This window comes from Apium graveolens, unplaced genomic scaffold (genome assembly GCF_009905375.1).
Source record: "Apium graveolens cultivar Ventura unplaced genomic scaffold, ASM990537v1 ctg907, whole genome shotgun sequence".
Lineage (NCBI taxonomy): Eukaryota > Viridiplantae > Streptophyta > Magnoliopsida > Apiales > Apiaceae > Apium > Apium graveolens.
This window is the reverse complement of record NW_027421709.1, coordinates 76,308-98,048: the sequence shown is the minus strand read 5'-3', so window position 1 is coordinate 98,048 and position 21,741 is coordinate 76,308. Positions and strand designations below refer to the sequence as shown.

Sequence of the window (21,741 nt, the reverse complement as noted above, 5' to 3'; positions counted from 1 at the left end):
TGTTCATCACTGAGAGAGGACAGTTCTTTGTAACAGAGTTTATTGTGTTGAATAAAATCTGTGTTCTGTTACTTGAGTTCTTATATTCGATTTGATTGTAGTAAACACTGTATTCAACCCCCTTCTACAGTGTGTGACCTAACATAGTAAGCTGATTTTAAGAGAAAGAGAAAATATGTTGTTAAAAAGAAATTCAAGATGGTAATGTTTTTTTTAAAAAAATAGATATTTTAAGAGAATATTATGACACTAAGTTTTTTTTTCGAGCAAAAAATTATGATACCAAGTTGATTTCAAAAATTTTAATGAAAGATTTTGTAAAATTTTTACGAGAATATTACGAATAATGATAATATATTTAGAAGAAAATAAGGTAATTGTAATTTTTTATATTTATTAAATAAAAAAAATGAAAAATTTAGAAAAATAAAATAAGGCGACTGTTATGGATTAAAAACTAATATATATAATTGCTGTATTTATTGCTAAGATTCGGGAGCTCAAGACCTTTAATGGCTGCTCTCGTGTTTCGTGGCTCGATCTGCCTTTACGAGATGCCTACGTATCTCCGTGAATTAGAGAATCAAGCCAAAAAACGTAGTTCTGATTTGTGGGGTGATGCCCCTTATATAGATGTTGGGAGTCCTTGAATTGGACTTGGTATATGAGACTTGGTGGGCAAGTCTCATAATTAGAATGGACTTTGGAGTCCTAGATAGTAGGAAACTGATTCCTTATCCTTTTAGGTCCCCTAGAGGCTAATCTACAAGGATTTATATCCTTGTCGGGACTCTTCTCAATAGCTGATTTTTCCCTTATTAATTAATTACGAAATTAATTAATAATCAGGGTTTTTGGGCCTTCTTTGTTCCATCAGGCCTAATCTGGTCCATCAGGCCTGATTAACGTGTTAACCTTTCTGGTCTGAATATACATCTTCTTATTGGGCCTAGCAGCCCGTACCTTGTACAATTGATGCAATATTTAATTATATAATCAGGATTTATTTATCCCTATCATTTGCCCCCCAACTTTTGGGAAACATTGATTAGGTTTCGCAGAAGTTAAGTCTATTCATTCCCTTACAGGGTTTCGTTTTTGCGTAAAGTGTGGAGCGACCTACACATTTACAATGATTTTTCCTTTAATTCAGGAATTATCTTAGTTTCCAGGAATTTTTCCCTCATTTTCTGGATTTTTCCCTCATTTTCTGGATTTATCCTTATTTTTCTGGATTTTCCCTCAATTTTCTGGATTTTTCCCTTAATTTTCTGGATTTTTCCCTTAATATCTGGGATTTATCCTTAATTTTCTGGATTTTTCCCTTAATTTCTGGGATTTATCCTTAATTTCTGGGATTTATCCTTATTTTTCTGGATTTTTCCCTAATTTTCTGGATTTATCCTTTAATTTTCTGGATTTATTCCTTATTTCTGAAAATATTAACATTTTTCAGAAAATATTTAAGGAATTTCCTTATTTTTCTGGATTTTTCCCTAATTTCTGGGATTTATCCTTTAATTTTCTGGATTTATTCCTTATTTCTGAAAATATTAACATTTTTTAGAAAATATTTAAGGAATTTCCTTAATTTTCTGGATTTTTCCCTAATTTCTGGGATTTATCCATTAATTTTCTGGATTTATTCCTTATTTCTGAAAATATTAACATTTTTCAGAAAATATTTAACGAATTTCCTTATTTTTCTGGATTTTTTCCTAATTTCTGGGATTTATCCTTTAATTTTCTGGATTTATTCCTTATTTCTGAAAATATTAACATTTTTCAAAAAATATTTAAGGAATTTCCTTAATTTTCTGGATTTTTCCCTAATTTCTGGGATTTATCCATTAATTTTCTGGATTTATTCCTTATTTCTGAAAATATTAACATTTTTCAGAAAATATTTAAGGAATTTCCTTATTTTTCTGGATTTTTCCCTAATTTCTGGAATTTATCCTTTAATTTTCTGGATTTATTCCTTATTTCTAAAAATATTAACATTTTTCAGAAAATATTTAAGGAATTTCCTTAATTTTCTGGATTTTTCCCTAATTTCTGGGATTTATCCATTAATTTTCTGGATTTATTCCTTATTTCTGAAAATATTAATATTTTTCAGAAAATATTTAAGGAATTTCCTTATTTTTCTGTAATTTTTCAGATTTTTTTTTATATATAAAAATTTCGACCAGGAATCCATTCGACCAGGATCCTGGTCGAATTAACCTTCAGATTGCCCTGGTCGACAGGGTTTCGGGCAGGATGCTTTCGATCAGGAATCCTGGTCGAATTTCGGCCAGGATTTCCTCCCTTCGATCAGGATTCTATTTTGATCAGGATTTTCTTCTTTCGGTCAGGATTCAATTTCGATCAGGATTTTCTTCTTTCGGTCAGGATTCAATTTCGATCAGAATTTTCGTCTTTCGGCCAGGATTCAATTTCGATCAGAATTTTCGGTCAGGATCTCCATTTTTGACCGAATTAACCCCATTTTGGTTGCCCAGGTCGACGCCAATTCGGGCTCGAAGATTTCGATCAGGAATTCTTCACAATTTCTGGTCGAATTAAGGCCGTTTTTTACCCCTGATCGACAGGGTTTCGACCTCAGGCCATTCGACCAGGATTTCTTCGTGTTTTCTGGTCGAACAGGTCAGGAATATATACATATATATATATATATATATATATATATATATATATATATATATATATTTTTTTTTATTTATTTGCATACACTTGGATTTGGGCCCTTAAACCTGGGCTGAATTTGTTGGGCTGATCTTTGGGCTTATTTTTTCAACAGGGCTTTGGCTCATGGGCCTGATATAACCCTTTTTAAATATAGTGGGCCTTATCCCTGGGCCTCCAACTTCAATTATCTGGGCCCTTTTCTGGGCTTGTTTCTTATTGGGCATCTTTTCCACAGGCCTTGTTAATTGGGCCCCTAGTTCTGGGCTTTTCAAACATTTGGGCTTCCTTGGGGCCATTTTTTTTTTACAGGCTTTTCAATTGGGCCCCTTGTTTTTCCTGGTTTTTTGAAGATAATACTCACATATATTTTCTTCCAGATTTTGGACCCTGGTGCAGGGCTTTGATTTGAATATTTGGGCCCTTATCTGGGCTTGATATATTTTTTTAGGCCCAATAATATTTAATTTCATTATTTTTCCTGAACTGGGCTTTTATTTTGGGTCAAACCTTTCACTGGGCTCTCTTCGGGTCAAACCTCTTACTGGGCTCTTATTTATGGGCTCCAAAGCCCAAGATCCATGACATGCCTGAATATTTAATTCATCCAGAAATTTTGTCAACTTTCATATTTTGGGTCCTAGTATTGGGCTTCCTTCAGGGTCACGATTTTTCGACAAGAATTCTGACCTTTTCGGTCAGGAATTACGTTTTTGACCGAATTATCCCCTTCTTTTGTTCCTGGTCGTAGTTTTTTCGACCAAGAATATTTGATCAGGAATATAGCATGTATCCTGATCGAATTGGGTCAGGAATAATTTCTCTTTTCTTTGGGGGGTCATTTATTTCCTGGGCTTTCTTTTCACATTTTCTAACTTGGAAGTTTTTGCTGGGCCTTTCAAACACTTGGGCCCTTAACTGGGCTTGATTATTTTTTCAGACTGGGCCCTTAACTAGGCTTGATTATTTTTTCAGATGTGGATCTTTTATTGGGCTTTCATAATCCCATGCCTAGCAACATTTGAGTTGGGCCTTCTCTCTCTTTTTTTTACTTGTAGCATTCTCTTGCCTTATATCTTTGTTTGTTGAACTTTATGCTTTCACCTTGTGCACTTAGTGTACTTGCCATGCCAACATACTTCGAAAAACTCTACGAATTTCTTAAACTGTTGGGAATTAGGATTCATCCCTTGCATAAGTCTTAATGATCCTCAAAATAAAACTAGAACATGTAGTCCTAAGCAAGCAAAGCTTCAAGGTGCTTTTCAACCTACTTGTCATCTTGGCAAGTGAGAATTGCGCTCAACCAATTTACACATAGTAAATCTTTAGGTTTTATGCATGCCAAGTCCTCGGGACTTCAAAGCCATCCATAGTCTCGAGCTTGTAGGTTCCTCTACCTTGAACACTCTTGACCTTGTACGGCCCTTACCAATTTGGGGCAAGTTTCCCTTTCTGCCCTACACTAGAAGCTTCCACCTTCCTCAAGACTAAGTTACCCTGTTTGAAGAACCTTTCTTTAACCTTTAGGTTGTAGTAGAACGAAGCCTTTTTCTGATATTCCACTATCTTCGCATGTGCCACATCTCGCACTTCATCAATTAGATCCAGGGCTAACCTCTGCCCTTCCTCATTTTCTTCTGCATTGAAAGCCTGAATCCTTGGAGAAGAATGTGATATCTCTACTGGAACTACTGCTTCTGCCCCATATGCCAACATAAAGGGAGTTGCTCCTGTCGTGACTCTACAGGTAGTCCTGTAGGCCCATAATATTGGAAGTATTTCATCCACCCAATTATTTCTTGACTTCTCGATCCTCTTCTTTAGTCCATCCAGGATTATCCGATTTGCTACCTCCGCTTGCCCATTGGCTTGCGGGTGAGCCACAGAGGTGAACCGTAGCTCAATTTTGTTTTCTTCACAATACTTCTTGAATTCCTCATTGTTGAATTGTGTTCCATTGTCAGTGACGAGGATACGGGGAATTCAATATCGGCACATAATATTTTCCCACAGGAATTGTGCAACCTGCTTAGTTGTGATTTTGGCCAAGGGTTTGGCTTCGATCCACTTGGTGAAATAATCAATGGCTACAATCAGAAACTTCCTTTGTGCCGTGGCCATAGGAAAAGGCCCTAGAATATCCATCCCCCACATAGCAAAGGGAATAGGTGAGTTGATAGAGGTCAGCATTTCGGGGGGTTGTCTAACAACTGGTGCATGCTTCTGACAGCGATCACATTTCTTCACATATTCTTTGGCATCAGCCATCATTTTTGGCCAATAGAAGCCTAAATGGGTTATCTCATGAGCTGAGGCCCTGCCCCCCAAGTGTTGTCCACAAATACCTTCATGCACTTCCTCAAGAGCCAAGCGTGCCTCATCGGGCCTGAGACACCTCAAGTAGGGAACCACGAAAGATCTTTTGTAAAGAATCCCATCTATCAAAGAGTACCTTAGTGCTCGAACAGTTAACTTCCGTGCTTCAGTTGCATCACTTGGAAACCAACCGGTTTGAATGTGAGCCTTGATAGGATCAATTCATGACGCCCCCAGGCCTATGGGTGCCACAAGCTTAACATTTATGCTCCGTGTCTTCAAAATACGGAAGTACACACTTCCCGAACTTTCTTCAATCTCAGATGAAGCAAACTTTGATAGCGCATCTGCCTTAATATTTTCTTCCCTTGGAATGTGTTCAACATGGCATTCATTAAATTGGGTCATCACAGCCCTTACTAGGCGTACATACTTAGCCATCGTATCATCCCTTGCCTCAAATTCTCCCTTTACCTGGGATATGATCAGCTTTGAGTCTCCGCGGACCTTTAAGTTTTTGACTCTAAGTGTCCCAGCTAGACCAAGGCTAGCTATCAGGGCTTCATATTTTGCCTCATTATTTGTGGTTGGGAAGTCTAGCTTCATAGCATACTCAATCAAGAACCCATCAGGGCTTTGCAAAACCAATCCTGCTCCACTGGAGTTTGTTTTTGATGCTCCATCAAAATAGAGAACCCAATATTCTTTCTCATCCTTCTCTTTGCCCCCATTACCGACTCCCTTGTCTTGAGGTATGGCATCTTCTTGCCCCCCCGACTTCTTGGTTGGGTATAGTACATTCCACCACGAAGTCAGCTAGTGCCTGGGCTTTTATTGCCGTACGTGGCTTATACTTGAGATCGAACTCTCCCAGCTCTATTGCCCACTTAATCAATCTTCCACTTGCCTTGGGACTGTGAATGACATTTCTCAGTGGCTGATTTGTCAGCACCTCAATCTGATGAGCCTGAAAGTATGGACGCAGTTTTCTCGAAGCCATTACCAAGGCTAGAGCAAACTTCTCAATAGTTGAATAATTCAATTCAGCACCATGCAAAATTTTGCTGACATAGTATACGGGTTTCTGGACTTTCAGTTCCTCCTTAACCAACACCGCGCTCAAGGCGCTCTCTGAAACAGCCAAGTACAAGAATAAAACTTCACTCAGAACTGGCTTGGCCAACAACGGGGCCTGGCCCATATACTTCTTTAACTCTTCAAATGCCCTCTAGTTTTCCTCACTCCATACAAAGTCTTTGATGTTCTTTAGTGACTTAAAGAATGACAAGCACTTGTCTCCTGACTTGGAGATGAATCGTCCTAGCGCAGCAACCCTTCCTGTGAGCTTCTGAACATCCTTGATAGTTTTTGGTGGTTCCATGTCCAGGATCGCCTTTATTTTATCGGGGTTAGCCTCAATTCCCCTTTTTGAGACCATCAATCCCAAGAATTTTCCAGATCCTACTCCGAAAGCACACTTCGTAGGATTCAACATCATCTTGTGGTACCTCAGGACCTCAAAAGCTTCCCTCAAATGGGTTATGTGATCAGTCTTAACTAGACTCTTGACTAACATGTCATCAACATAGACTTCCATAGTCTTACCAATGAGATCCTTAAAAATTTTGTTTACCAACCTTTGATAGGTGGCTCCTGCATTCTTGAGACCAAACGCCATAACAAGATAACAATAAACACCAAAGTCAGTGATAAATGATACCTTTGGAATGTCATCCTTATGCATTTTGATCTGGTTGTATCCGCTAAATCCATCCATGAAACTCAGCATCTCATGTCCAGCAGTGGCATCAATCAAAGTATCAATTCTAGGCAGCGGAAAACAGTCTTTAGGGCATGCATCATTCAGGTCAGTAAAGTCTATACACATCCTCCACTTTCCATTAGCCTTCTTCACCATTACCGGGTTTTCTAACCATTCCGGAAATTGAATCTCAATAAAACCAGCCTCTAAGAGCTTTTCTACCTCCTGTCTTATAGCTTCTTGTCTTTCCGGGGCAAAATTTCTTTTCTTTTGTTTCACGGTTTTCCGGCTTGGATCCACGTTTAACTTGTGAGTAATCAGCTCCGGGTTTATGCCTGGCATATCAGCTGCTGACCATGCAAATACATCACTATTTTCTTGCAAAAATTCCACCAATTTCCCTCTAAGGGGCTCCTTTAACGTGGCTCCAATGAAAGTCATCCTCTCAGACTTCTCGGGGTCTAAAGGAATAGAAACCAAGTCTTCTGCTGGCTTTCCTCTCTTCTCATCATTTTCTCGGACATCCATATCTTCAATAGGAAGAACCTGCCCCCCGACTCCATCCGCCCTCAAAGAGGCCACATAACAGCTTCTAGCCATTTTTTGATCTCCTCTCTCTTCTCCAATCCCGTTTCGGGTGGGAAACTTCATGACTGAGTGGTAGGAAGAGGGGACTGGCTTGAAAGCATGTATCCCTGTTCTACCCATGATAGCATTATAAGTTGAACTAGCCTTTACCACTACGAAATCCAGCATCTGCGTTGCTTGCCTTGGTTCCGTACCTATGGTGGTTGGCAACTTGATTATCCCTTCTACAGGACACTTTACTCCAGCAAATCCATATATCGGCATGTCGGTAGGTGTTAACTGGGAATCGTTATACCCCATCCTTAGAAAGGCGTCATGGAGCAAGATATCCACAGAAGCACCATTATCAACAAGAACCCTCTTGACCGGGCTGTTTCCTATTATAGGTGTTATGACCAGCGGGTCGTCATGAGGAAACTTGACTCCCTCTAGGTCAGAATCATCAAAAGCCAATGTTACTTCTGTCCTGGCCCTTTTCGGGGCTTCTCCTACAATATGCATAACCTCTCTAGTATATGCATTTCTGGAATTTTTGGACAATCCAGCAGCAGTTGGACCTCCAAAGATCGTGTTTATCTCATGCCCTCGAGGTCTCGGCCCTCCATAAATGGTGTTTATAACTGGTCCTCTAGGTTGGGGGTTTCGCCCCTGGTCGTCTTGGTCCCTCCTACTGATCTTCAAAGTTCTTCCTTCCACTATTATTCCTGTCCTCTCCTTCTCCAGTGTATTTGTTCAATTTCCCTTTTCGAATGAGGAACTCAATTTCATCCTTCAATTGTCTATACTCATCGGTGTCATGGCCAACATCTTTGTGAAACCTGCAGTACTTGCTCTTATTTAGCTTGGCGGGATCAGCCTTCAAGGGCTTAGGCCAGCGAATATCTCTGTCTTTCTCAATCTCCATCAAAATCTGACTTCTAGGAGCATTCAGCTTAGCGTATTCAGTGAACTTTTGCCCAGGTCCTCCCTTCTTGGGGGTTGAATCAGGATTTTGTTCAGTCCTAGGATACTTGTCCTTAGCGATATACTCCAGATCAGTTTTTCGCTTCTTGCCTCCAGTGGGCTCATTACTTACTACGGTCTTCCTCATGCTTTCTTCAACCTTGATATACTTCCCTGCCCTTTCCTGGAGCTGCAACATATTTTCAGGGGGACGTTTGGCCAAGGACATCTTGAAAAACTCATCCCTAGTTCCTTGTTGCAGTGCTATCATGGCTACCTTATCATCAAGGTCTGGGACTTTTAAAGCCTCCTTTATAAAACGATTCAGGTAGTCTCTCAAAGATTCCTTTGCTCCTTGCACAATACTCATGAGAGATGCTGAACTTTTCTCATGGACTCTCCCACTGATGAACTGCTTAATAAAAGCCTGACTTAACTCCCTGAACGATCCAATAGAGTTTGGGGGCCAGCGACTGTACCATCTTTGAGCCATACCCGACAGGGTTTGAGGGAAGGCCCGACACTTTATAGCATCATTCACGGGTTGCAGCAGCAGTGCATTAGAGAATGTCCTAACATGATTTGCGGGGTCTCCCGTGCCATCATAGGCTTTGATAGTGGGCATCTTGAATTTCCTTGAGATATGGGCATTCATTATCTCTTCTGTGAAGGGCGGAGTTGGATCATCAGGATCTCCAAGGGGGAGTAGGTTGCTTGGATCAGATCTTGGGACAACAGCCCTTCTTTGTACCGGACCATCCAAGTCTATGACAGGAGGAGGATTTCTCCCCCTAGGAGGTATCAGGGGTCTGGTGGCCTGGTGAGCCTCCAAATCACGCCTCAGCCTTTGGATCTTGGCCTCATGAGCCCTGATCCTTTCCTGCACTTCTTGGGGATTCGCCCCTGGGGTGCTTTGAGGGCGTTGCCTTTCATCGGCCATTGGCTCCTTGCCAGGACGCCTCCTTCTCGGGGCCACTTCATCATCCGAAGATTCGGAGTCTCTCTCAGTGTAAGGACCAGAAAATTCCCGATCCTCAGGGATAGGACCCAAACCTCGTATATAGGGGGGCGACTGCCCTCGTGCTTCGCTTCGCCTAGCATATACGCTTCCTCCAACCTCAGGGTGAAGGGGCATCCCATAAGGGGGGTTAGTAGTAACAATAGTTGAATATTCATACCCGACGGGTCGAGAATTCACAGGTATATGTACTTGTTGAACTTGAGGATTCGTACCTTGAATAGTCGGGGGAGTTGTCCCTTGTGGCTGAGGTTGAGTTGCCCCTGTCTGGGCTTCCCCTTGAGCAGATGCATAAGTTGAGTGGGGAGGAATCTCCACGGTTGACGAAATTACCTGAGTTGTCCCTGATGGTGTTCCTTCCTCCAGAGCTTTAATTGTTCTCCGTGTTCTCGCCATGGTTGTTGTTGTGCTCTTCCCACAGACGGCGCCAAATGTTATGGATTAAAAACTAATATATATAATTGCTGTATTTATTGCTAAGATTCGGGAGCTCAAGGCCTTTAATGGCTGCTCTCTTGTTTCGTGCCTCGATCTGCCTTTACGAGATGCCTACGTATCTCCGTGAATTAGAGAATCAAGCCAAAAAACGTAGTTCTGATTTGTGGGGTGATGCCCCTTATATAGATGTTGGGAGTCCTTGAATTGGACTTGGTATAGGAGACTTGGTGGGCAAGTCTCATAATTAGAATGGACTTTGGAGTCCTAAATAGTAGGAAACTGATTACTTATCCTTTTAGGTCCCCTAGAGGCTAATCTACAAGGATTTATATCCTTGTCAGGACTCTTCTCAATAGCTGATTTTTCCCTTATTAATTAATTACGAAATTAATGAATAATCAGGGTTTTTGGGCCTTCTTTGTTCCATCAGGCCCAATCTGGTCCATCAGGCCTGATTAACGTGTTAACCTTTCTGGTCTGAATATACATCTTCTTATTGGGCCTAGCAGCCCGTACCTTGTACAATTGATGCAATATTTAATTATATAATCAGGATTTATTTATCCCTATCAGCGACACCTCAACGCTGCGTCTTCCCCACTATATATATCGATGATTGATTTCATGTGACTCCTCGTGTAAATCTTTTAATTCAACTTATTTCAATTTCCTCTAAAATTCTATCAACTATTTATGACATGATTTAGTTTTATCAGATTTTAATTTAATAAAAACAAAAGTTCATGACCTACTTTTTTAGGTGCGCGAAACTATTTTTTCACTCGTGAATCATGATTAAAATCAGTTGTTCTAGCGAGATTTTCTGGAGGTGTTATATCAAATTTCTCCCATAAGAATGGCGTTTAAATTTTTAGCACATATATAGGAGTTCTGAGCACATAATAAAATAAATGATTTTTATAAAAATTAAAAATGTCAATTAATATTTTTTTTAGAAAAAAACTTGAAAGAAATTACAATTCCAAGTATCCGGTGAAAAGCCCAACAAAAAAGTGAAACGTGTATTGAAAAACATAAAACAGTGACGTTTGTGTGAATAGGAGAGAACTATCACCTGTAGTCAGATTTAAAAACATTTCGCCCAAAAATTGATTTATAATAACCCCGCTGCCGTAAATCCTCAAAACCCCTCAAACCAATGACGACCCGATCATCCCTTCCACGTCTCCTCCGCGCCGCCGCCGCCTACCACCGCACCACCACAACTACTCTCCTCCACCACCGCCACCACCATACAATCACTCTCACTCAACCAATTTCCCTTCTCTACCCCCACCCAACTAACCTCTCCCAGTTCCACTTCTTCTCCACCTCCCGCCGCGTCCCCACACGCGCCCCCAAAGTCGATATCGCAGCTCGCGCGCGTCAGATGCAAACGCGCCGCCTCTGGACCTACGCGCTCACTTTCAGTTGCATAGCTGGCTTCATAGTCATTGTCCTCAACCAATTCCAAGACCAATTAGTGTTTTACATTACTCCTGAAGACGCAATTAACAAATACGCCTCTGATCCTTCGAAAAATAAGTTCCGTCTCGGCGGACTTGTGCTCGAAGGAAGCGTTAATCAACCTGCCTCCTCATCTGAAATGGAGTTTGTTATAACTGATTTACGAAAAGATATTTTAGTTCGTTACAACGGCTCCTTGCCTGATTTGTTTCGAGAAGGTCATTCCGTTGTTGTGGAAGGCTTTGTTAAGCCGTTTACGGAGGAAATTAGGGAATGTAAGGATGCCAAGAGTGTTACTATGAAAGCTAGGGCTTGGGATTGTTATTTTTCCGCTACTGAGGTTTTGGCGAAACATGATGAGAAGTATATGCCTGCGGAAGTGGCCAATGCGTTGGAGAGGAATAAGAAGATTATTGCGGAAGAGGCTAAGGCGGCCGAGGAGGAGCAGAAAGCTGCTGCTGCAATTGGGTAGTTTCTTTGAATTATGACTAATGTTATTGATTTTGAGGGTTGTAGATTTATATATATTTCTAATTGATTGATTAATCATTTTTGCGATGAGATATTCATTATAGTAAAATGGTATGCGGTTTTTGCCATCATAGGGATAGTTACAAATAAATGATGAAATTTTGGGGTTACGGTTATATATGTTTCGAGTTGGATCGGATTCTTGATTGTAAGATGATTAATGTAACGATCTTGTTAAATGCCATAATTAGTTTTTGGTGTTCAATTGTCTTAGCCTTTATTAATTTGTAGCCTTGTCTCGCCTTTTTCTTCATTATTTCGCAGCTTTGTAAAGACTGCTAAGTTTATTTATACTGTGAGATTATTAATAATTTGATAGACTGTTTGAAGTTGAAGAATAGATATGGGTGTATTCATCTTTTCAGCATGGTTCATTGCCAAAAGTGATTACTATTTTGTTTATAGAGCTTGGAGCTTTAACTTAAATAATTCTGTACCAGACCATGTGCTCTTGTATGTGGTTATGTTCGTCAAGCTTCCTTGCTAATCTTCAGTATGCTAATTGTTTAATGATCTACCTGCCTTTATCTGTGTTTCTTCCTTATTCGTCGTCTTTTAAGATGTATGGATGATAGCTGAATAGCTGATTAGATATACATGTTACTATCAGCCATTAATCAGGACATGGAGTATTAATTTTAACAAAATCTAAAAGGAAGAATCATTCTTATATATTTAGTCCTTGCCCTACATATGCACGCCGGGTAACTGGCGGTTTTACGGTTTACCGATTGGGGCTAACTTAAGTAACGAAATCTACTATGTGTAAATACTCTCGGCACGCCACAAATAATTCATAAAATAGTAAATCATAGTAACTGAAAACCAGTCTAAATGTAGTTAATGTACTATACATCCTAGCAACTAAAAACCAAACTTAACGTACTTAAATAGTTAAATATTACGGTTGACACCAAATCCTATGGTCAGAAAAGTACAGGGAGGAAAAATCCGAGGTGAGTAAAGTGAACGAAAAAGAACAAGGGTTTCATCTTCACCATCTTAGACTATAACTTTCAAAAGTCTTGGAGAAAGGTTGCTCCATACTTCTGTGTTCAGTTTTACTAGAAAAGTTTTTGGATAATATTTTAATTAAAATTAAAGGCACCGCAATTTCCATTGAAAAGCTTCTTTAGACAGATGTTTCTCCAATACATTGTAGGTGGAGTGTATGCCTCGAAAATACACGACCTGTTATGACTGGCATAACTTAGACACTAACTGGATAGTATATATGATACGAATCAACGGACAGAGAGTCAATAAGTTGAGGTTATGAAGCTAATTTTACTTCCATATCGAGTTGTATACTATCAAAGTTACTATAAAAATTTACTTATCAGAACCAAAAGCAGTGGCCTGCTACCTTCACATTGAAATTTTACCTACGTGTATGGCTTCAAACCGAAAGGGTACCTAGGTCTTATGTAGACATCTATGATATCATTTCTAGGCAGATGTCTGTTTGGATTATCTTTGCAACATTCAAGATCATGTTTAGTCCATTATTATCTATCTTTCCAAATGTCATGCTTCGCAGCTTGCTTCTGAAATACATTGAGAAAACTTGCTTAGTGTTTAAATGTTATGTATAGAATGATTCTTTGCTACATTAAGGCTTAGTTTCAACCACCACTACTCTGTATCAGGTTTCTGTTCACTGTTAGTTATTAACTACCTTAATTATGTCCATATAGTTAATTGATTCTTCATGCCATGTCTTCCACGGAATTTCATTCAAAAAAATAATATTATAACCATAAAAAAATTTGACCCTCTTGGGCAGGGTGAATTTTCTGGGATATTCTGTTTCTTGCTTGCTTCCGATTTTATTTAATATCTAACCTGCCTTGGATGGCTAAGCTCAATACAGGATTACTGAAAATATGCGTCCAGTTGTGTATGATAAAGAGTACTTGGTATTATTGACCAGGTAAGCTTACTGAAAAACCCTACTAAGTTTTAAAGCATTTTCTTCTTTTGTTCATCATTCCAAAGCATAAGTAACACTTTTTCTCAAGTCTTGACTGGGATTATAAATTTTGAATATTGATTGCTTGACGAATGGTTTTTTACGAAGATATAGCCAGAGTGTGACAGTTTAGTCGAAAGAGATCACTGTAGGTCATTAGATTGGAAAACTGATAAATCTGTATGTATTCATCAACTTGTGCGCTTCTTTTTGTGCTTTGCCCAGCTGTCTATGCTAACACAATACTGCAGTATTTTAAGGAGCATAAACGTTTGCGTCACTCACAACTTTGTATGTTTATTGTCGAATCAAATGTGCATTATGGAATATTTAGTTACTCTTATGAGAAATAGCGGTGATTGTAGGGTCCTTAATTAGCTCATGTCTATATGACTTGATCTCCATATCTTCCTCTATAGGAAATAGAGAATTTAGGAAGGCAGAGAGAAAGAGACATACTTGAGAGAATTTTGGTATTTATTTTCATGTTTAGATGGTGCATGAGGTGATACAATCATAGAACCATATATACGTGTGTGTGAGTTTGTGTATAGAGAGAGAGAGAGATCAGAGCTCAATTATCGTGCATATATCAGTTATTTAGGCTTCCTTGCTGGCCAACTAATAAGCGAAAAGATAAATACGTGTGTCATTTTGGACTAGATTACAGGAATCCGGATCCCTTATTCCATCGACTAAACTATACAAGACATAAAAAGTTTTAATTACATATCCTACCCGATAAGCAAATCAACTTCTTGAATATATATATAAAACATCAACCAACACCATTATAAACTTTGCCATATTTTTCTATGCGAAACATGGAAATTAGGACAAACAGACAACATAATATTTACACACCATAAAGTAAGATGAACAGCCAAGACAACGTAATATTTACACTTTTAAAGCCAGATAAACAACCAAGTGAACATAAAAGTTACTTCCCAAGTTCTAAAGCTGACTCCACGGAAACAGAATTTGGTTTCTCCTCTTCTTCTTGTTGCTCCAAGGTTTCATAAAGTGGTGCATTCTTTGTCTCAGGAAGCCAGAGGCTAAGCGTTCCACTAAAGATAGAAAGTATGCCGAAAACAAGGAAAGAGAGTGAGGGGCTCAACCTTCCAAGAACCACAAACAGAGGAGCTATGGATGCACCTAACATCAAGGATTGTCGTAACATAGAAACGGCAAAGTTCCTTACATTGGTTGGGAAGAGCTCCACACAGTAGATATATAAAACATCAAAGGCAGTTGAAGCAGCCATGAACCCTATTCCTTCAATAATTAGTTGAGTCCATGCTCCTTTTGATTCATCTCCCTTCTTACGCCCTCTAGAGAATATGATACAGATGATTGACGATATTCCAGCAATGTAAGCCGACCATGAGAAAAGTGTACGACGGTTTGTAAAGCTCAGTAGTACACTGCCTATGAAAACAGCTGGAATCTCCATCATTGCATTAAGTCCAACTGAGAAGTAAAGATTAAAATCCAAGTTCTCAACATTGAGTTGCACCCCGTAGTAAACAGACCCAACCCCAAATCCTGCAATCATAAGAGTGATCATCCTTTTAGCAGCCCATTTAGTCGACCAGAGATTCATCCTCGCCTCTCCACAGCCTGTTTTTCCTTGGGAGGGTTCCGATAGACAGAGATTTTCAGGTAACTTCCTTCCATTGAGTTGCGCATATTTTTTTAATATACCAAACGCTTCTTTGCTTCTTCCCTTGACAAGGAGCCACCGGGGTGACTCTGACACAAATGGAATTACAATTAGTGAGTATACCAGGGGAGGAATGGATAATATTCTATAGATATTTCTCCAACAGGTTCTGTTAGGATAGGCGATTAAGGGGAGGGAAAAGAAACCAAATGTGAAGAAGAAGAAGCCATATTGCCCTACTTGCCCACGCCACTTGCGTCCAACGGCTTCGGTGGAAAGCACGAGGCAGCAAATGCCAATGCCAGATCGTGCAAACCCGTTAGAGAAGCGAAGAAGAGCGTATACCCAAATGTTTGGGGAGAAGGAGGTGAGGAAAGAGGTTATGGAAGACAAGAGGCATGATAGGAGTACTGTTTTCTTCCTTCCCAAGTATGCATCTGCAAGCCACCCATAAAAACCAGAACCTGCATACTCACATAATTATTACATCAGTACTTATTTCATAAGATTTTGAGGCGACTATTCATTTTGAGTATGGTCACTTGAATAGAATGGTTTGTGTTTGCAGTTTTGTAGTATAACTTATTCTGTTATCTACTACTACTAGGAAAGGAGGGAAAAGCGATGTATCTCCCTCCTCAACCCTCATAAGAATATCCTTATGCTTGTAAGGTACCCAGTTGCAGGCTTTGCATCATATGTTGGCCCAAAGTGGTAGGTTTTCGAACATCTCGGCCTCCTTCGTAAACTCAGGATTGGCCGCAACTTGTGTTTTGGCGTGTTACAATCCCAGGCTTTAGGCTTAGCTAATGTAGTAAGGTTATGTTTGGCGACATAAGAGCATCTCCAGTGGTAAAAAATTAGCTAAAAATCTAGGTGGCATACCATATATATAATTATAGAGATTGTATAAATATAAATTGCTCTCCAATGGGTTATTCCCTTTAGTTAAAATTTTAGCTAAACTCGTCATATTAGCTAAATTTGTTGAACCACTAGGAACCTCTAACATAACTCCACATCATCTATTACCATATTGAAATTAAATATTCTATTTATAATAACTTGAATTAATATTACCATACCATTTTTAAAAACATAGCCAATTATAGCCACTCCCGTTGAAATACAATATCTTACATATTAAGTAAAATTTAGATAATCAGTATTTTATATCATTTTAGCCAATAATTTTAGTCAGACCCATTGGAGATGCTCTAAGTCTGCTCAGTCTCCGGTCCTGCACTTCTGTTTCAAAACTTGAAAAATTTGTTCTTTTTCGTTAGTTATTTAAAAATTTGAAATATCAACTCAAACGGGCCTCCATTAAGACTTGTTACAAGAGACAGGTTTTAAACTTTTTTTATGTGTAATTAATCACACAACAGGTAAGGGGACGCCAACTCAACCCACCAACACTGTTGTTGGCATTCTTCTTAAACTCTCCGATGTGTATGTCTGGTTTTACTCTTCATATGTTGATTTGGCCGTGGGGACGTTTGGTTTGCATGTTAATAAGTATATGGATTTCTGTACATCATTAGCCGGTAATCTATTGAATACTATAAAAGATGATCTGTGATCAGTGCTCACATTAGATGATGCACACTAAAATTGCTAGTTGTAAAACAATGGAAGTCCTGGTGAAGTTAAACGAATGTATGATTAGTAAAGCAATATGGTTATCCTATAGTTAGCATACACAGCTTAGGAACAAAAAGGAGTTAGGAAGTATGTATGGATGAACTTACCAAGGAGTGAACCAATGAAGAACAGCGAAGCCGGAGCAGCTGCAAGAAACTTGCGATCACAGATAAGACTCCATTCTGCAATAATTGAGCTCTTACTTCCCCCAATCCACTCCCAGCTTCCTGCAACCATGCTACACACTGCTGCTGCATTGGCAGTGTCGTTACGGACGCACGGAGGAGACGTGCATCGCCATGCAGCTGGCTGAGCGTCGGTGAAAATAGTGACCAAAGTGTTTTGCGAATCGAAAATCCATGCAAGGGAAACTAGAAATACATGAATTATTTGAGAGAATCCCAAGGACCCAACATACTGTTCCACTACTTCATCTACTGTTAACTCTAGCTTTGTGTCCCTAATTATTCTTTGTGGTGACACTGATATTGGTACCAGGTTTTCTGTTTCTTCCTCCATTCTTCTCCTTTGTTGTTTTTGTTTCTTGCATTTCTTTTAGTAGTGAATATTTATATATATATACTCACACATATATGAAGCTAGTGCCTAGTGCTTTGTTAAAAAATTTTAATGTAAATATGTTTGGAAAGTTAGTTTCTTAGCCACTTCTTGTGGATGTAATCCGAGTATAAAGAGAGAGAAGTAAAAGTAACTACTTTTAATCTCTTAAACAAATGACGAAATGAAGTTGTTATATATACGTTGAACAAAGGTTCTACGGGGATATATGAAATTTTGATTTCTCTCAAATTTTTAAATATGCATTATGCACTAATAATAATATATTAAAAAAGAGGTGAAACTATATCTGTAAAACGAATATACTGGTGGTATCTTACCGGTGATGGTAATGGGACCCTGGAATTTGATCCCGTAGTGGGAGGAAGCAAATGGAAAACATTTGGACATGCAATATTTTTAAAAGACATCATTTTATTTTCTTTTTGTGGTGTATGATGGATTAAGAACACTAATGATACCCAGTTTTATTAGTTAGTTATTATAATTATGTAGTGTAATCTGAGTAAGCCCAAACATATTATTACACCTTTTGTTCAGCATAAAAACCATTAACTTGATAGATCCATTATGCCATTCAAGTGATAAATCAAATATCAAAGTAAAGTCAGAAGGTATACTTTAAAGGGCCCTGGTTCCTCTACACACATCTTATTTAATACTTTGATTCTGGATCATCGGGTTAATATTTTAATGACTAAGATTACAAAATTTGTTTTTTTCTTCTTTTTTCAGCTATTTTTCACATCTTTTTTTCTACGCCTTTCTATGAAAAATAACTGATAAAATAAAAAAAAACTACTTTTATTACTGAGCGTTAAAATTTTAATTTAACAGTCCTGAATGTGTTAAATAAGATATCTCGACAAATAAATCTATACTATAAATGAGTTATGTTACAAGTAAACCATATCGTAAATGTTACATTTCGACTCCCGATGTTAAAGGCGTTTTCGGGGGAGTATATATATATATATATATGAGCGTTGAAATTTTAATTCAACGGTCCTGAAAATGTCAAATAAGATATCTCGACAAATAAACCAATACAATAAATGAGTTGTGTTACAAGTAAACTATACCGTAAATGTTACATTTCGACCTCTTATGTCAGGGGCGTCTTCGGGGGAGTTTTAACAGTATGTTAAATAAGATATCTCGACAAATAAACCTATACTATAAATGAGTTGTGTTACAAGTAAATCATACCGTAATTGTTACATTTCGACCTCTTATGTCAGGGGCGTCTTCGGGGGAGTTATATATATATATATATATATATATATATATATATATATATAATATAGAGTAAAGTTCTATGGAGTCCACCTTTAATTGGAGTTCTCGGAGTCCATATATGTTCTGCAAGTAAAATATAGCTTAAAATATTGCAAAACATATTATTTTTGACAAACATCACTATTCTATCAAAAATCTTGTAGATTGCATACATTTTACAAGCAGAACATTGCAAAAATATATATTCTACAAAACATGTTTAGTTTGCAGAACATAAATGTTCATATTGCAGAACATACATATTGTACCGTAAATATATGAGATTTGCATGATTTTGTTGAAGTTATGCTATTTGTGTAACATGTTTTGCAAAATAACACGTTTTACAATATATTTTATTTGCAGAACGTAGATGGACTCCGAGGACTCCGATAAAAATGTGGACTCCATAGAACTCACCCCTATATATATATATATTTGTATGTGTGTGTATTAGGTCCGATAAAACAATTCGTAACCCCTATAGTGTAAACCTAATATGTGCTTATATAGTGTACAATTACACAATCAATAAGGAATCCTATTATATTATAATAAGAAACCTAATACATATCCATGTATGATTGCTTCTGAAATAAAATCCTTCACCGCCTTGAACTCTGCAATCTTTTTCTTCTCGAATATCTACCGAAGTGACTAAATCCCGATGACATCAAATGCTGATCACAAGTACTGATGACTTCACCTTCAGTAAGTACACTTATTAAGTCCTGATAAAAGACTCTGATAGTTTATATCCTGATATCATCAATTATATCTAATAATCTCCCCCAACTTGTGCATTATGTAATTATGTACAAGTTTTAATTGATGATGTCAAAAACTATCTAAATGCATAAATCAAATAAACATATATAATCTTACAGACAGTGATTATCAAACTTTATTCTTCATTCCTGAACTCTAACACAATCTATAGCTTCTTCAAGGAACTTCCTCAGCAGATTTTCTTCCATAACATCCAAGTACCATTGCATCCTATATTTGTGTTCTTTTAGCTCATCAGTTGATTTATCATTTTGATATATGGTTGTCCTGAGGTCATGTAGCTTTGAATTATCAAGTGATAGATCATCCAGTTCCAGAAATCTAATCTTCTTTCCATCAGGATTAAATGTTAAGACTTCCCTTCCTAGACTCATTTCTATTTTAGCTCCTCCAACAGGTATATCAACAACATACTCAGTTTGATCAATATGCTTTGGAATGTAGTTTGATTTGTAAGACATTCATCTCTGCTTCAACTGTATAAAGTTCTTTATAAATGTAGACCATTTGGCAGTTATAAGATTGGTTACCTTGAGAATTGTAGAAACAAGTTATAACTCCTTCCATGATTTGTCTCTCAACTGTTCTTGAGTAGACCTCAATATTCTCCCAGACTCCATAAAATATATCAGTTTTTCTCCAATAAGAGCAACAATAAATTGTACATATATAATCTTTTGCAAGTCTTCAAACATCACATTGTCTTCAATTTCTGTCAGATTTGCATGCTTCCTTAGAATCAAAGCATCAGCCAGAGATGGATCAGCACTTAACCTTCCCAGACCACTCGTGATTCCAGGTTTTCTAGTATAAGAACTCCCACTGTAAATCTTCTTTAAAGTTTCAGAAGAATCTCTTCTAGGTGCAGACTTCTTGTTTCCCCATAGTAACTTCATCTTCTCTTCAAAAGTAAGTTCAGGCTTATCAGAGTTTATGTTTTCAGAATCAGGATTTGTTGTCTCAACCTGAATTGGGTTTGAAAAATCAATAACATGAGTAGTATCAGAGGTTGTGATTGGTTGAACACCAACATTTGCTTCTTCATTAACTTGAGCAGTGTCAGAGGTTAACTTTAGTTTTTCAGCCCAGTCAGCTTCATGAATCTTTCTTCTTTGATGAGTTTGACTGATTTCATCTTCTTCAGCTCTTTCTTCAGTTCGAAGGATTTAGCAACTGTATAGATTGTATATATCATTATTTGAGATTTAGGTGCCTTAGATACCGATTTCCTCTTAGCAACAGCTTTAGCTTTAGGCTTTGGTGGCTTGGACTTCTCTCCTATCTTCTCTTTCCCCTTATGAATGTTGTCAGCATTTAAGATTTCTTGAGACATGAGAGACCTTTCAACATCTGATTGACCTACCTCCCTTATGACTACCTCTTTGGTTGGTCTATTAGAATGATCATCTTCATAAGGATCTTGAGAGATAACAGCAGCATCAGCATTTGCTGTCTTCATAGAATTCTTGAACTCTTCCTCCATCTGCCTTAGGTGTTCTAGATCAACTCCTGGGTTCTCTTTCTCAAATATTATTATACTAACCTAAGAGTCAAATGCTTGAATCTTTGGATATTTGTAGAACAGAGTTGTCTTTTTCCCTTTAACTTTCAAATTCTGTAAATACTGACTTGCTTCTGCACCAACTTCTATCTCTAGAATGCCTTGGTCATCATCAATAGTTATGACTTTCAGAGTTTGTTGAGTTGTTGTAGTCACAGTCAGTTCCTTTGATTGTTGAATTATCCTCTTACTTCTCTTGTTTCCTCCACCTTGTCTAGATTGAGTTCTAGTGGCTTTTGATGATCCACTAGTCCCAGCTAGATATTCTCCTCTCCTTTTTCACTATCTCTTTCCTTCCTCCCTTATCTCCACCATCAGGATTTGTCAGCTCCTTTCAAAGTCAGCTGTTTGCATTTAGATTTAGCAATCTTCTCCCCATTTTTGGCATCATCACCAAGCAGTAGAGATAGAATCATCTCCATTGAATTTTGAATCTCATCAAGTTGTCTAGATATTTGTTCTTGTTGAGCTTCCAGTCTAACCTGAATGGCTTCAA

General features: G+C 38.1%; 2 protein-coding genes across 2 annotated transcripts; one reads left to right on the top strand and one right to left on the bottom strand.

The window, feature by feature from the left end:
* The first annotated feature begins 10,830 nt into the window (after positions 1-10,830).
* LOC141705590 (cytochrome c-type biogenesis protein CcmE homolog, mitochondrial-like) lies at positions 10,831-11,961 on the top strand. The gene has a single exon (XM_074508490.1). It carries the CDS (start codon positions 10,918-10,920, stop codon positions 11,695-11,697), a length of 780 nt encoding a protein of 259 aa, XP_074364591.1. The 5' UTR covers positions 10,831-10,917; the 3' UTR covers positions 11,698-11,961.
* A 2,397-nt stretch (positions 11,962-14,358) lies between these two features.
* Positions 14,359-17,640, bottom strand: LOC141705587 (organic cation/carnitine transporter 1-like). Its single transcript, XM_074508485.1, has 2 exons — positions 17,146-17,640; positions 14,359-15,858 (listed from the first exon to the last, which is right to left on the bottom strand). The coding sequence occupies exons 1-2, from the start codon at positions 17,555-17,557 to the stop codon at positions 14,672-14,674; spliced, it is 1,599 nt and encodes a 532-aa protein (XP_074364586.1). The 5' UTR covers positions 17,558-17,640; the 3' UTR covers positions 14,359-14,671.
* Between the last annotated feature and the right edge of the window lie 4,101 nt (positions 17,641-21,741).